This window comes from Colius striatus, chromosome 2 (assembly GCF_028858725.1).
Source record: "Colius striatus isolate bColStr4 chromosome 2, bColStr4.1.hap1, whole genome shotgun sequence".
NCBI classification, from domain to species: domain Eukaryota; kingdom Metazoa; phylum Chordata; class Aves; order Coliiformes; family Coliidae; genus Colius; species Colius striatus.
Genome location: NC_084760.1, coordinates 85,853,626 through 85,870,602, shown reverse-complemented (window position 1 = coordinate 85,870,602; position 16,977 = coordinate 85,853,626). Strand labels below are relative to the sequence as shown.

General features: G+C 38.0%; 1 protein-coding gene across 2 annotated transcripts in view; it reads left to right on the top strand.

Annotated features, from left to right (window-relative positions):
- The window catches only part of EML4 (EMAP like 4), a 155,674-nt gene that overhangs the window by 32,929 nt on the left and 105,768 nt on the right, over positions 1-16,977 (top strand). Inside the window, exon 1 of one of the 2 annotated variants that reach the window (XM_061991345.1) lies at positions 2,542-2,577. The exons of the other annotated variant lie outside the window; for it this stretch is intronic. Coding sequence (XP_061847329.1) covers positions 2,553-2,577 — 25 coding nt within the window. The 5' untranslated portion in view covers positions 2,542-2,552. Of the gene's footprint in view, positions 1-2,541; positions 2,578-16,977 lie in introns of those variants that run through there. 2 annotated transcript variants of the gene reach the window in all.

Below are 16,977 nucleotides of genomic sequence, written 5' to 3'. Positions count from 1 at the left end.
AGAAACGTTAGTCTCACAGAATCACTTCCTGAATCACATGGAATCAGTTTCACCAGACTGAAGTTTGTTTTCCTGAAGTACAGCCTTACCACATGGACATTGCATGACCTTGGTGTGAATCAGGTCCTGCTGAGATGGGAGGAATATTCATTTACTTTTTTAAAAAGAAAACTACACAAAATGGTTTAATTTGTATGTTGCTTGACTTTTGTTTGGGAAAATCATCAAGGACAACTTGTCGTATGAACATTAGAGTATCTTTTCTCTCACTTTGAGGAAGTTGGTATGAGGCTGTAGCATCAATGGGAGATGATGTGGGCTCTGAGAATATAAACAGAGTTAAACAGGAATTACTCTGGCTGGAAACTGGACTGCCTTAGCACTAGTGACTGCTGGAGCCACATGGCCTTCATCTGCTCAATTCCAGCTACTGCTGTCACCAGGAAAAAGATTTGTGAGGCGCTGAGATGTGCCTTGTAGCACATGAGTTTCCATCTCAGATATGCAAATACAAATCTGAGGGCTCAACGAAGTCTAGTGCAATACCATCAATCTTGAAGCTGTCAAATACCACCCTTGACTTTCCTCTTTTATATTGGATTTATTGCATTTTTTTAACCCAGGTGTCTGTGTGTGTATCCTTGATACATTAATTTCTTTTCTTCAAAGTCTGTATGTTTATGGATGTAAAGTACTTTCTGGGGCACGAGGAGGCCTCATATCAAAGTGTTATCCTGAATACATGTTTCTGGGGCTTGCAAAAGGAAGGTGCTTAACTTTTCCCCACCTTTTACTACTGTTTGCATTGAGTTACCGGAGTTAATCATTGCTCCTGTGTGTATGTGTGTTGAGAGGGAATATGTTCACCAAAGGCAGTAAATCTAACAATTCAAGTTGTTTTCTTCAGCTCCGAGCACTCAGTGAGATACTTGATTACGATTTTCCTATATTAGATGCTTTGAAAGCATTTTTAGGTCCAGTAACTGCTGATGAGCAGTGTTGTACCAAAAATGCTCTTGTAATGTTTGGCTAGTGTTGTATATTCTGAAGCACAGAAAAGCTGAAGTGTAGTTGTACATCCTGAACGACAGTTAAACCTATGAAAGATTTAAGTCTACCATTATATATGACAACTTGTACATTTCTCAAATGTAGAGAAAAAATGCAGCAATTGCCTAAGTTTCATCTTTATCACTCACTATTCAGTTAACAATATTGAATTTACCATAACTGAAGGATGAATATGCAGATGAATTAAAACAAACTGCTATTCTTAAAAATTGTGTAGGAAAGCCTATAGTAGTAGTTTCCACACACCTGGTGGGTGACCTTCAGTAGGAGAACACACTGTTACCTGTCTGGTCTGATGTCTTCTAGTTAGCTTCAGGCATCATCAGCTGATTTCAAGAAAGGTGTAAAAACGTCTTTGCCAGCCAAATATGAGATTGTCTTCCATCTTATTCTTAATAGAAGTTGGTTTTCATTCTTAAGAAGGATGCTTTATATCTTTTCTAAAGCACTTCTGTTTTGGTTTTTTTTTTCATACTCTTGCCTATCGTGTCTGTTTTTAAAACTGGCTTTTCTTTGTGATTTTTCATCGTGCCTTTTTTTGTCAGTAGTAATCTGAATGTACTTGTCCTTTTCAAGAGAATAAGTGGCATTTGTAGGAATGGTTGCAGCTTTTGACTTTGCATTTGTTAAATATAGAAGTTCTATTTTTAATGAGAATATTAGTCTATCTTACATAGCCTAACACTAACAGTTATTAAAATGCTTCTTTTCCAAATATACATTCCTAATATTAAAAAAAAAAAGGTTTCCTGATACAAAGGAGAACAAAGTCTCCAGTTAATATTTCTTTTTCTCCTCATTTAATTGTTCTGAAGGCAATATTTTATTCTACCAAAGTCATTAAAACAAGTCATTTAATTTTATTTTACTTTGCCAAAGTGATTAAAAAGGTAATTTTGATTGTAAAAAGTGTTAAAAATAAGATGTAATAGAGAGGAGTATCGAGCCCTTGAAATACTGATTGGTTTTTTATGGACTTTTTTGGTCATACTTATTTGTTGTCAGTTGGAAGTAAGCACTTTCCATCCTGCTAAGTGTGGAAGGCTTTAAATATGTATTGCTTGGTGTTAACTTTTAAAAAACTTCACTTGTGACTGACACATCCTGGTGTAGTTTACTCTTCCTGCTAGTGACCTTGAAAGCATGTCTGTGTAATAATTGCTTATTACTGGAACAAAAGATAGTTCTGTCTAAGATTTGTTTGAATTCAGGAAACTGTGTTTGCCAAAGTAAAATGTTGGTGACGCAACCATGTCAGGTTTCAGCAGCCACACCTCTTCTACGCAGTTTCAAGTTTTCAGTTTTAACCTTTGTTCAAAGCTATATTCCTTTTCCAGCAAAACGACTGAGGCAGTTTTCTTTCTTCCTTTTGCAATGGAGCTGTGCTAAAGAAATGCAGAGTTTGAGAAGAAGCAGCAGCAGTAGCAAGTACTGTTGAGATTTGCAGTAATTTTATGTTAACTGGACAGCAGGAAGATTAAATGGATTCTCTTCCCAATCATTTTGGTAAGGATAATTCAGTATTCATAAGCATTGAATGGTATAGATGGTGTGGTTTTTGTAGAAGAGGATTATAGAATGAGCTATACTTGATATTTGAAATTCAATACAAATAGATTTTTTTAAACTCTCATTGCTTTCCAGTGTGAAGGGATGCTGGACCAGATTACATAGGTAACATCTTCACTGCCATAAAATAGTTTTCGGCATGACTCCAGGGTATCACATTGATATTTGTCTTCAACATTGATGTTTAATGCAAGAATACCTTTCTAATGAGCCATGCTGCTGAAAGTGCTCCCTCCAGGACTGTGTGCATAAAATTTTTGTTGTTTGATGACAAGGATTTGCATTTCTGTAACTCTAGATTTGTAAGAATCCCTTCAAAATGAATAATTTTTGGATAGCAATTACAGTTCTGAAGCTTATTTCAGTATTAATGTGCTAAGCTGCTGAGTAGATCCCTTTACCTGTGTCTATTGACCTCTGTTCTCATGCTGTATCTGCTCCACTGAGTGCAGGACTGAGTCTCTGATAAACTGGAAGTGAACATGTAGTTACAAATTATCTGTTCTAATTGCTTTGCATAAAAAAAAAAACAAACAGGGTTTTAAAATTGAAGAGCTCACCCTTCAGGACTCTAAGGCAGACCCCTCCATTTCTGCCTGGAGCCATCCACGTTTATGCACGTGCATACACATGCAGCTTTTAATTATCAAATACCAAAGTTTTGTACTGGGACATTTTGAAATTTGGCCTTCAGATGCAAATGCTAATTTTTGTCCAGCTTGTAAGTGTTTTAAGCATCCTTTAAAAATGTTTGCTGAACATAGAGCGCTGAAATCAAGAAGTGTGGTCTTGGAGAGTGTTTGGTGCATTGTTAATACTCTGCTTCAGCCTGATGCGATGCCAAGGGTCGAACCCTTGTTTATGGCATGAGTAAATAACGCAGTCTTTTTACAAATGACTTGTGAAGAGTGGTGGTAGTAGTAGTGTGTGGAGCCTCTGTAGTTTTGCTTGTTGTTGGCTTCAGCTATGCCTCATCTTCATACTGCTTTGCTTTACGACAAAATTATTTGACAGCTGCCAAAGACTGTCACTGAAAGCAGTTTGTAATCTTCTGCGATGGGTTACCTTTAAATACAGCACCATGTTGAAAGTCTGTTGGAGGAGATGAAGGATATAGGCATATTATTTACCTCAAGCGACTAAATTGTGGTTTCCACTAGGCATTGGCTAGGAAAATGAACCATGGATCCATGGTTTGGTTTTTTTTATAGGCAGTGTTTTCCTAACTCACTCAGTGGTCACAAGATTCAGAAACTGTCTGGGTTTTTTTTTTTCCTTAAAAAAAAAAAAAAAAATCCTGTGTTTACTGAAGTATTTAGTGTGGTTTTCCATTCCTCATAGAATTGTTTCCCAGTCATTGATATATGCTGACTTGCCTACTGCAATGAAAAGAGGGATCTACTGTGCTCAGCGTGGTCAGAGCTTGATCTGTCTAGGAGACAGGGAGTATCTGCAGAGAGAATAGCTTCAGCTTTACTTGAAGTAAATCTATTTTACGAGAATACAAGATACCTGGAAAAAGATCCAGGTGCTCAAGAGTGGTATCTCTCAAATGATAACAGAAAGCAAGCTGTGTCTTGGGTTGCTTGGGGAATGTACTTCTACCAGGTATCGCAATACTTCTGTAAGGGTTTGATATTTATTGCGGGGGGTTTTTTTTTCTGAAAAAAATGTATTTTTTTTTCTTCCCCTTGTCTGTATAATACTCAGAAATTACAGGCCTCAAAATTAATTATAAATGCCTGCTGGGAAAGACAGTGAGAAAGAGGTGGTAAACAACAGCTGTTATAGACAAAAAACCTCTTTCAGCTTCCAAGAGATTGACTTTCCCCTTCTCCTTAGACCACAAAGTGGTATGATGTGAGAATGGGATAGTAAAAGACTTGTAAAAAGCATAAAATCATCTAAGAATGTTTTAATTAAGCATTATTTTTCTGACTGTTAAGCTGTAACTGATACCTGGTATGTGACAACCTCTGTGAAGGGCTAGGGTGTCCTGCTGTTTTTTTTTTTTACTTAGTTAGGAAATATGTAAAATTAAGAGTATTGATAATTGAGTACTTATATTTTTCTATGAAAAGACAATCCTTTAACTTGAAGACAGATTTACATGATATTTACAGCCCATGAATCATTCTTGCATTGCCTCCTTGCAAGACTATTGGCAGTAGCATGCATTACTCAAAATGTGCCCGTTTTCAATTTACTCAAGGAAAGTTCTCCAGTCATGGAAAGAACATCCATCTCTGTTACCTGCACTGAGAATTAAACATCCAAATACATTAATGTGAAGATTACAAAAGCTTATTCTGCCCAAGTAGTGGTTAGTGCCGATTTTTAAATAGGAGAAGATAGGAAGATTTAACACAACTGCCTCTGAAATGTTTCTTGGAGTGAGATCCAGAGCTGGGATCCATTGTGAAATAGTTCCTCGGAAATGTAGAAGTGCGGCATAAAGTTTTTGTCTTTGAAAGCAGGAAGGATTTCAGAGAGCTGTCTGTGGCAAGTACAATACGTGCTTTAGCTGATAGGTCAGTGCTGTGGGATGCCGGGGCTCGTCAGGCGTTAATGGCAGGGCAAGATGCTGCCTTGCTCACCCAAACTCCCTCTTCTGTTGTGGACAGAAGAGTAATACTGACACTTGTTGTTTTTCCTCTTTAGCAGATTTTTTCTGTACACTCTATGCATCATTCCCCCTTTTATCTCTGGGATGGGAGAGTGGAGATCTTTTTAGTCTTCTTTTGTCTTGTATTCTGTGTACAACACTTAGACACCTTTGCCTTTTTGTTTGTGGCTTTGCACATTTCACTGTGCATTGACTAAAAAGATTGTTTGGTCCTTCCAAACAGGTTACAGCACAGATTGTTCTGTGCTGGTAGGGTGTTTCTTGTATAGCTGGTTCCACCTCTTCTGCATGGAGTTGGTTTTCTTAATTGGAGAAAAGGCAAAGGACAGTGCCAACTTTCACAAAAAGCTTGCCAGAGACTTTTTCTATTGAAAACCAAGTTTGTGTTAATTGGCATACTTGGAAACAAACAGTGCCTCATTAACATAGTCAATCCTAAATCCCCTTTTTAAAGGCAGAATGGATGATCTTGATTTGTGTGAGTCTGCCAAAGTAAACATCGGTCCAAGTCTTGTGGCTTTCAGTTAGTTGGAACAATATACCTGGCCTTTAAGTACAGGTTTGTTTCACTGCCTGGATGAAGAGCTAGTTATTTTCTGTTTTGCTCTCTGTGAACAGACTTCTAAAGGTACTGAATTAATAAGCATAGCTGTTTTCTGTTTTTCTAATGGAAGAGGTATTGTGAAGATGCTCCTAAAAACGCCATCGTGTTAGCCTGTCCTAGTGGGGAGTACAGGCTACTTGGGAGCATGTGTGTATGTAAATTTTGAGGAATCTGTTTTGTGAATGTATGTCTACTGTTTCTAGAAAGTGAAAATATCCACGAATTAGTCTTACTTTTATGTGTTTACATTAAAATCATGGAATTATTTGGCCTGCTAAGGAAATGCTAAGCATCTAATAATCTGTCACTTTTATTGTGGTCAAAAGAAGTGAGTCATTTTGCAATGTGTGTAAAACAAATATACTCTGTGGCAGGATACATTGAGGCTTGTTGCTCAGGCATGCAAAAGGTACAATGCTAAAGAAATATTTTATATATGTATGTTATCTATACTGGGAATTGTTGACCTTTTTGTTAGTACTGCTTAAGTCTGTTTATGAGACTCAAGAAGGTCTGTGTGTCGCTGTGTCAGTAAAAAACTGGCCTTTTATTAAAAACTTAGAAGACAGTTCTGAAGTGACTGTAATTCATCATGGCCTGAAGTGCCCAACAGATCTGCTGAGGCAGGTAACCAATAAGGGACCTTTGCTTTCATCACCCTTCTCAAGATGTGAAGTATTCTTTGCCAAACTTAAAAACTTGACCTGAATGTAGTATTTGGAGTAATAGAATTTTGTAATAATTTCTAGCTACAAGATGAAGATGGGAGAAAAGTAGGAAATCCCAGACTATGATAAGCTGGACACAAAAAGTTAGCACAACACTTCGGGTTGCCTTTCAGACACAGGTGATGCTCTTCAGAAAGCTCCTTTTTCATGCCTTCCAGAGAGTGATTTTTAGAATTTAAATATCCCGTTTTTTCAAGCTGTTTGCTTAGGTCTCGCATGTGAGTGCAAGGAGGAGAGAATATATGCCTTATGTGTGAGGAAGCACTCTTTTTAGCATAGTCAAAGGCTGATATGTCAGGGTGAGGTGGGGAGGCAGTTTAGAGTAAGAAAAGGTATCATGGATTTTTTCCAGCTCTGACTGATAGAATCACTGTTGCTTACATAATTTGTGAAAAGGAAATAGTCCTAATGGTTTTTCATGGATCATTGGTTTATGGGCTTGGCTCCAGAAAACCTTCATGCAGAGAATAATTCAGTTAAAACAGTGATGCTAATCAAATGAAAGTGAGAGGGTAGGTGCTCAGCAAGTTTGTGTTGATACAGTCCCCTAAGTCCAGTAACTGTGGGCTTCCTGGTTTAATTCTTAGGTGGCACATGAGAACACCATATGACCGTTTTGGGGGGTCAGGAGGTGTTGTTTTGTGTGGGTTTTTTTTGTTTTGTTTTTTTTTTTGGTTTTTTTTTTTTTTTTTTTCTAGTGAGACTGCATTTGCCAGGACCCAAGGAACTGTGTGTCTACCAGGATCCAGGCTGGACAGAGGGTCCTCTGTGAGGCTTCTCGATTTGAGGCAGTGCTTTTTGAACTCAGTTTCCTTAATTCTGTGTCTGAGCCACCTTTGACTCTAGCAGAGATGATGTTTTCTAAAGGACTGAGTGTGCTGGCACTGGATCCTGCTGGCTTCCCCAGAATAGGAGCAGCAGCAATCACTGCCTAGATACAGCACAGAGGGGTCTTGGCTCCCAACCCCATATGTTAATGGACTCATTAGTGATCTTCCTCTAGGTTCCCTAACATCTCTCTTTTGCTGCTTGACAGTGAATACAGCTCATGAGTGGATCAGGCCAAGAAAGCCCTGAAATGTAGGACATACAAAGTTCTCAAAATGATAAAATTCTTGTTGCCTAAAAGGTCTATAACACTATTTAGGAAAAAAATCCAAAATTTCAGAGTGAGTTCCTGTTTACAGATAATTCCAGTTATGTGGAAAAACCATTGGCTGTGACTAGGTGTTGCACACGTTTTAAAGGCACGCTGTGCACAGCTTTAATGTGAGCAGTTAAATACCAGTGCCAGTTTGAAACCTCTTCTGAACTGCACATCGTATAGGGATGATGAAAATTTGATGCACCAGACTGTTACTGGCACACAGCACAAGGCTTCTTTCTGCTTTTCTCTGCAATTTGTAAGTTGTCTTTCAGCCTCTTTACATAAGTGAAACCCAGATCCATATTAAGTGTGGTGATGAAACCTCAAACCTGGCAACAGCTCTTTGAACCATAGTTTCCTGTATTATTAAAAGCCTAAGATTACAAGTAGTTTCTTATGCATCAGTTGTATCTACTATTCATATGGGTGCCAGATAGGTATCAACTGAAGGATGCTACATGGTGTTGGTGGAAGAAATGGTGGGGATACTTGCTTAGAGCGTGTTTCAGATGGCATATATTCAACCACTGATGGTAACAACCCCCATATTTAGCTCCTTGCATTTAAACAAAACAGTTTATATATATATATATATATATATATATATATAGGTTTTACAAATATTTTCAGAATAGGAAATGTATTTTTCTTTTGTTCCTACTCTGTCATGTGAAACCCACAGTTTTGTCCAGAAGTTGTTTTTTATTTTGTGGGGGGTGTGTGGTTGTCATGTTTGCTTTTACCTGTATATAATCCCCAAACAGAATTAATTTACCGTAGTATATTTCTAAAATCAGATTATAGCAGGTAGAATGTGTTGCTGAAACAACAGCCCATCATTTTTAGGCATACATATGTTTTCTGTTGAAGTATCATACAGAGATCCTTTTTAGGCCTTATGCCTACCTTACTGAGAATATGAAAACAAGTAACATGTATGTATATCTTTACATTTTAATTATTAATAAATAATTTTAGATACCACTGTAGTTTGTATACTGCACTTAGTGCAGGCAGTCCTGTTTCCTGGATGCTATGCAAACATGGAAAGAGAACAAAAGTTACTGTGAGGCATTTCTAACTGAATGAGTCCAAAAGAATAGTAGATTTTGATAGCAGTCCGGGATAATTAAACAAACCAAAGGTGTTGCAAGTAAAATGGGATTCAAATTCACTTTGCTACATCTTGAGTTTTTGCCTGTGACCTGCTAGGCTGTGTGACCCTGCTTTGTAGTGGGGTGAGTTGGGGGGGAATTCAAGTTTCATTTTGAAAACTTATTTCTATTTGAAACTTAAACCTAAAATGTTTCCTTTTTCTTTTAGCAGTGGGGAACTTCTTGTCAAAGTGCTTAGTGCATACCTTGTAATGGAAATTGTGGGAGAATGTGAATAGAACAGAAATAGACCCAGCGTTTATCTGATAGTTCAACAAAAAGTAAATATTGAGATTTGTTTCTCTTCTGGTAATGGACTATTAAAGTATAGCTGACTTGAGAATGGAGGGTTGAAGGGGACAATTTCCCCAAACAGTCATGTATAAAAGAAAAGTTTAAATCTAGAGTGGCCTTGTTGTTCCCTCTTCATGTGTTCTAACAAGTTTAAAGTGTTAATAAAAAAGACTGAAAGAGTGAATAAACTCTAGTGTGCCCTAGGGAGATAGCAAAGAGGATCAGAGACGTTTTTCTACATCCCTGGATGTAGGGAGTGTACTAAATGTAAATGTCTGTCTGAGTGGGGAAACAGACCATACATAAATTACAAAAGTCTGACCAAGAGATTCACTCAAACAGTAGTAAAAATATGAATGAGTTGTTGTGCAGACCCTGCTGAAGTTTGTTTTCATATTGAAGTACAGTTTGTCCTTCATCTTTCCAACTGGAGTAATACCTCTTGCTTTGAGATAATGAGACCCGTTCTACTCCTGTGCTATGCAGTGGGTTGTTGGAAAATTTGGTTTCTGTCTCTCAAATAATCAACAGAAGCTGTCATCAAAATTCGAATTACTACAATATATAGTATGTGATGTGTTAATGAAACTTCTTTGAGTTGCCTCATAGGAAATGGGTCAGATTGAACACCTGAAACCTCAAACCAGGAGCGCTTGGATTGCCTTTGTTCCTCATGTGTTTGAGATTCTGTCTTGAAACAGTTTGTGCTCCTTGTCTGTTCCATTCAGTTTGACAGGCACTCTCACCTTCTATGCTGGGACCATGCTCTTTTCCCCCCTAAACAAACAAGCCTTCCTTTTTCCTGTGAGGGCTACCTTCCTTTATGCATGACATACCTGCAGAGCTGTGTTGCTTTTAGTGTTTAATTGCTAGGCTAGAGCATCTCAAGTGCTTTAGCTTCCCTTATAAATTAGATTTTTCTCTATCCTGTATCTTCCTAGTCTTCTCTACATTTGTTTTATTTAAAGTGATTTTGGCAGAAGGCATGTGGTTTTGTATTGCTTTGGACTATGTAACCACAACTACATATATAAAATTGCAGGAAGCATTTTACCAACACATTTATGTAATTCATTGATCCTGAAGAAAATACTCTTTTTGCCATGTGTAGAACTACTGTAGAGCATCAGTATCAAACAGCTGTTAAAAGAGTTAATAGGATGCTGTAGTATTTTGTCAGCTCTTTTGAGCTCTGATGACTCTCTTCTCCCTTTCATCTTCTGTTAATGGGCCTCAGATCATGGCAGAAATCTTACTCATTATTGTCTTTTATTTTATACACTTAAATTTAATAGAGTTTATGTTGCTCCAGCAAGCCCAAAAGACCCTCTAATTTCTGTGAGATGCTTTCAGGAACAGCAAATTCTCCACTTCACGGCCTTCTCTTCAGATATGTTATCTTTCTATTGCCTGTCATTTGTTCATCAGCCAGTGATTTGTTAATCTTCAAAATGTTTTAACTTTGTACCTTAAATATTATTCCATGACACATCACATCAATTCTTGCTTTAGCTCTTGATTAATTTCACTGTATTATCCTTTTGTTAGGAGTACATTATCCAGGTAAAATGAAATTTGCCTTGTCTTCATTGCACTGTTCAATTACATTTCTTTAATTTCTTCTGTTCAGATCTTGTATTATCAAAGTCATGCTTATGTGCTTGTAGCGCCAAAATTGCATTTCCTTCTCTCCCAAACTATTTCCTTTCTCTCTTGTTCCATCCTGTAATGATTTTTGTCCTGTCATTGTTGTGTGTGCCAATTATTTCAGTGGATTTTTTAGTGTTATAGGTCAGGTTTTTGTTCATTTGAGTAGTGTGGAGCCCTCCTCACTAAATTTGGTTTTTAACTTGAAAAACAAACCCAAAAAGTGGAAAGAGGTTTCAATTGAGTGCAAATACCCCATGAAACCTATCCCCCTCATGAGCCTCATTAACAAATTCTAGTTCTTTCTTGAGCTTCTCCCTTCCCAGATTCCAGACTGTTTGATATATACCTGGGAACTGATCAAAAATAGTGAGGATTAGGTTGTGAGCTACTGATTGTCTCTCTCGTCCAACAGCGTTGAAGTGGCTCTGGAACAGCATCCCTGTTGATCTATGACTGATGATAACTGTTGACTAAAAGAATCTTTCAACTGTCCTGTCTGTGATAAAGTTAGCATTCCTAACTTAAAAAAAAAAAAAAAAAAAAAAAAGAGGTTGGTTTCCCAAGGGGGAAAAAAAAAAATACCCAAACCAGTCTGTATTCAGAAGTAAACCTGTGTAGGATCACAGTTGCTTTTCGAAGTGATGATTGACAAGTCTGTTGTGTTTCAGCTGTTCTTTCTTAATCACTTCATTGGTGTACAAGGCTTCCTCATTCCTTTATTTTTTACTTTTTTGTTGTTGTTGTTTTTTTAATCCAACTTGACCACGCTGTTGCCTGTGTTGAACTTGCTGTTGATGTGGAGGGTAGATGTTGCCCGTGTGCTGCACAGCAGATGTGTCTATGTTCCGTTGTCAGCCTGATCCTCCTTGGCAGTTTAACTCACTCATACGGTCAATTACTCCATCTTTCTACACTAGTCAGTTTTGATGGATGGATGAATCCACTGACAAAGATTTATGTGTGTTTAGTACTTATATTATTTTTTTTCCTCTCTCATAGACTATCCTAACCAGAAATTTTAGCCTTTTTGTAAGTATTGTCTAACTCTCAAAGTCTGTGTTTCTCTTAATCTACTTCTTATATTTCATAATATGGAAATGGCTGGTCTTTTGCAAGACTAACACTTTTTTGTCTGAATCTCTTAATTGCCTGCTTTGCTGGACACTTCAGTGCTAGTGTTGACATTTTAATGTGGAAAACAATCATGCAAGAGAAATCTGTGTCTGAATTATTTTTTGTATGTGTTTTTAATTTTTTTTTCCTGTAGGAAACTATTACTTTAGGACCAAAGACTGTGGGAGAGCTGAAATTGCTGGAAACATGTTTATAGGGGAAATTCTGGCAGATTTTTAACTGCCAAACACGAAATGTAGCTGTCTAAAACCCAGAAGTTGTAGGATTCTTTTTCCAGACATGATCCCTTTACCTTTAATTGCAATTTTAGGTTATGAGAAGGTGTTTGTTTGTTTTATTCTTCGGAGTTAATGGTGAAAAGAGATGGGGAGAGGGAAACAGTTAGCAAATTGTGATGCTTGGTGGGCTTTGATTACATTTGAAATTACTAGTTGTGGTTTACGTTCTTTAGTTTTCATTGAAGAGGAAGTGGGACCTATCTGGCCTAAGAACTTGTAATGCTCTATGATGTACTTTTGCATCACGTACAATAATATTGTTCCACATTATTTTCTATACGAAAATTGTCAGCTGTTGAGCCTTCTGCTTAATATTGTCTGTGCTGTTGGACAATTCCAGGCTTGAATCTTCTCAGTAGACCTTTGTGGTCATGTAGCCTCAGGCATGTTGCTAATGATATTCTCTTAAGAGGTGAGTATGGCTTTAATATTAATGCCATCAGATACAGGGGAGTGACTTGGAAAGGGCAGGGTGCGATGAATGAAGTCTGTGTTACTCTTCTTGAGATCTACAGAGAACTTAGTGTAAGCTTGCCTTTACCAGTGACTCATACCAGAAAAAGGATCTCAAAACTTTTGAACCAAGAAATGACTCATTTAGAAATATAATTTTGTCTTCTCATGTAACATGGTACTTCCTTCCTCTCCTATAGGACCACAGAACAGATGCAATAAAACTCAGTTGCATTTTACAGTAAACACTTTCTACCTTGGTGCTAAGCTTGTCCTTTATGCACCTTTAGTGAACTGCTCTGAGGGACCAGGCATGTACCTGGTTATGTAGGCTACAGATGCATACATACCTGTTTATGCAGTTTGGACTCAAAGCGTGATTTAAGCTGAATTTTGGACTAAGGTCCTTCAGAGCTGTGATGGTTTAGGGTGCTACTGACCTGGCATGGCAAGTTGTGCAGTTGTCCTTGTCCATACAGCTGGTTTGCCCTGATGAGAGCTCCCCTCATCTACCATAGCACAAGTCTGGTGTTGCAGCTGAATCCTCCCCTACAAGCATGTGCATAACTGCCCTGGTAGAGACAAGGCATTCCTCCATAGGCAGGCAGCTCCTGTCTGTAGCTGCAGCAGAGGAATGAGATACATTAGGGCAATAGTTTCTTTAAGAAGTCTGCTAAACCTTGAAGGAAACTTTTTTTCTGTCAGCTGTGCAGGTGAGATCCTGTTTGCATCTATCACTAAAGAACTGCTTAACCCTATAAGCACGTTATTTTTAAGATGACTTCGTTTTGAGATCTCTTCATAGAATCATAGGATAGTAGAGTTGGAAGGGACCTTTAGAGATCATCTGGTCCGATCGCCCTGCAGAAGCAAGTCAACCTAGATCAGGTCGCATAGGAGTGTGTCCAGGCGGGTCTTGAAGACCTCCAAGGAAGGAGACTCCACATCCTCCCTGGGCAGCCTGTGCCAGGGCTCTGTCACCCTCACAGTGAAATAGTTTTTTGTTATGTTTAAATGGAACTTTTCATATTCTAGCTTCATCCCATTACCCCTTGTCCTGTTGCTAGATACCATCGAAAAAAGGGATGCCCCAACCTCCTGACACCCACCATTTAGATATTTGTAAATATTAATAAGATCCTCCATCAGTCTCCTCTTCTCCAGACTCTTATAACCAAATCCCACTTTGTCAAGAAAACAAACTTTTAGTCTTTATTTGGGAAATTGTTATTGAGTACGAAGTTTTACTATTTGCCACTTGACAGAAGAAGAGTTAGTGCTGGGTCTTTCAACTCTACTTTTGGGCCAGGGAGAACAAAACAAGAAATAGTCATTTGAAATAAATCTTGTTAATGTCTACTAATCCTGGTATAGGTTTCATTTTTTGTCAAGACTCTTTTGGGGAATGGAATGAAGAGTAAATTCTAAGTCTGTTTTCTCTGCCCTTTTCATGCTTACAGGGGGCTGGAATTGTCTAAGTTGTCAGAAATCCTGCACTGAGGGTATGTTTCTGAGTGGAAATACTAACTGAAGCTTAATAGATCAAGAAGTAAAAAAAGTGCTTTCATAATACAGCTAAGCATCTCTTTTAGCCTAACAAGAGTCTCAAAACAGTCCTTATCATCAATAACTCATGCTTTAAATAGACAGGAAAAGCAAAAACGAGATACAAGGAAATATTTAAATGAAATAAAGACATTAGTTTGGCCGTTTGTTCTCCCCTCATTGCCAGTGTCTCCTATATATCATTTCCTCCTAAGTATCCGACATGCCCATTTTACACCTCAGTTCCCAAAGCTGTGGAATTACCACCTTTATGCATGTTGACAAAGATGAGCAAACAGTTTTAGTGGCCTTATTTAAAGGCAATTCCTGGAGGAATTTGGAAACAGACCCTTCATGCAAGTGCTGCTGGGAGTTTGAGGTGACTTCTTCCATGGTGCTCCCAGGAGATCATCATTGCTTTGGAGTGACTGTGGGGCTGGCGTGTGTCACATCTGTCACAGAGCTGAAGCACCTCTAATCTCGTATTCACTAGGAAAGCATTACAGCCAAGTGTTCACCTTAGGAAGAGCCTTGTTCAACACATGGTTTGGGAAACAAAATACTGACTGAAATAGAGAAATCCATCCTATCACTAGGTGAATACAGGAGAGTTACTGGGGTGGTCTGTGTTTGTGAGACTTGTGTTTTTACATTGTGTGTCTGGAGTGCTGTTGTGTACCTCTGAATTACTGGACACGGCTAATAAATTACTGCTTTGCTAGATTTTCCCAGTGGATTAGAAATTTGACTGTTTCCTTAATATGGAAAAATCATGAGTTAGTTTTCATCGATATGCTTTACTGCTTTGTTGTCATGATATACAAGGGAGTTATAAATTTGTAATGGACACAGAATTGTGGCATACATCTAGAAGAATGCAAAAACTATCCAATCTAGTCTGGCTTAAACTGAAACTTTAGGCATTTCGCACTGATAATTCAGATGTGTGTGGATTTGCTGTTGATATGCAGCCCCTCCTAACTGTGCTGGGAATAATCCAACAATGTCAGCAATGCCTAGAGCAGGGTATGCGGTGGTTTTTTTTAGGAACCTGAAGGTGTGTTAATCTGTGAGAAGGTTAGAAAGGCCAATTAATGTTTCTTCCTTATCAGCTATGTGTTTGAAATTACTTTTGAAATGTACCTGTCTTTATATGCAACTACGAGTTATTTTGCAGAATGGCACATGCTTCAGGCCTTTTTGATAAAGCTACTTGCAATTCGGATAGGTTAAATAGAGGAGAGTTTTAAAGGCTCTCTGCTTAATGCTCCAGGGCAATTAAATCCTGGCGTTGTTTATAGAAAATACAGTCAGCATGCATTTGAACAGTTGATATGAGCCATAAAATTAAGAGGCTTTGCTCTTTTTAGTTTTAAGTGTTCAAGTAAGGCAAATTGAAGTGAGCTTTACCAAGAGTTCATATTCAGGGACTGAACTCCAGCAGTCCTCCTGGTAGAGAAGTCCTTATAAAGCTCCTGATGTGGTTTTTTACAGCATCATCAGTTCTGTTGCTAATGGGTGTATGACTGTTGTGAATGTTTCGAAAGTTTGGTTTCCTTTAAAACCACTCTTGATGAAGCTGTGAAATCCAAGGAATAAGATTTCTCTGTGTGTTTAGTAAAACTGAGAAGTTAGCATCCCTTGAAATTGCAAAAGGCAAAAAGCCCCATGAAAATCAGACATCTTGGGGATGCAATGTTAATTCAGGAATTATTTTTTTTCCTTAACAAACACAAGATGACCAAAAAACGTTGCCTTACCCGCAGTAATGTAGTGTTCTAAGGTTGGCCTCATATCTGCTTCATAAATTATTAAAACTTGGATTTGTCAAATACCTGTTTTAGAACATACAGTTTAAACTAACATATTTAATTTAAATTGGCACTGTTTATAGCTGTTCTGTTCAAGCTACTATCTCACTGAACAGGTCACACACATAGTGGCGATGTCCAGCAGACAACCTCACTTACCTGTGGGAGGGACTTCACTCTGCTCTGCTTACCCTATATATTGAAAAGTATTTTTGCAGTTTTAGAATTGACTCAAAACTACTCCCCTCTGGAGGCTGATATTTCTCCAGTCCTCATTCTCTGGAAACTTGGAAAAGCCAGTCCAGAGTACTCGATGCATTGGTGGTTTATGTCAGCTGTGTTCAGTTCAGGTGAACTCAGAACACTTGATTCTCCTGTACCTCTTCCATGTATTGTGAAGCCAGCAGAAGGCTTTGAGTAAGTTAATGCTTTGTGTGGAATTGCACTCCATCTTGCTTATGCTGCTTAGGTGAGATCGTAAAGAAAGCCAAAGCAATGAAACATTGGGGGGAAAAAAAAATTTGAAAATATGGAATGCCTCACTTGGGGAGTTAGTTTATGTTATTCCATAACATGAGAGGTGGTATCTACAACAGTAGTTGTACAGCAACCTATAGAGTGAGAAGATGACTTTCTATTGTTAACTGCAAAGGTATTTATTTTCCAGACTTCAGTTACACCTTCTTACTTTTTCTGTTTAAGATAGAGAGAAAACATGAGTAGCAAATGAGTAAAATATTCTCTCTAAAGAAAAGGTCTCTGGTAGTAACTAGTGTTTCAGATTTTAATAATGAATTAGCTTGTATGGACCAGTTTCCAGGTTTATGGTCTCCTAGGAGCCAAAGCTGTCCTTAAGATGTTACTATATAAAACAAAATGATTGTACTATGTAGGCTCATTAACTGGAGTCTTT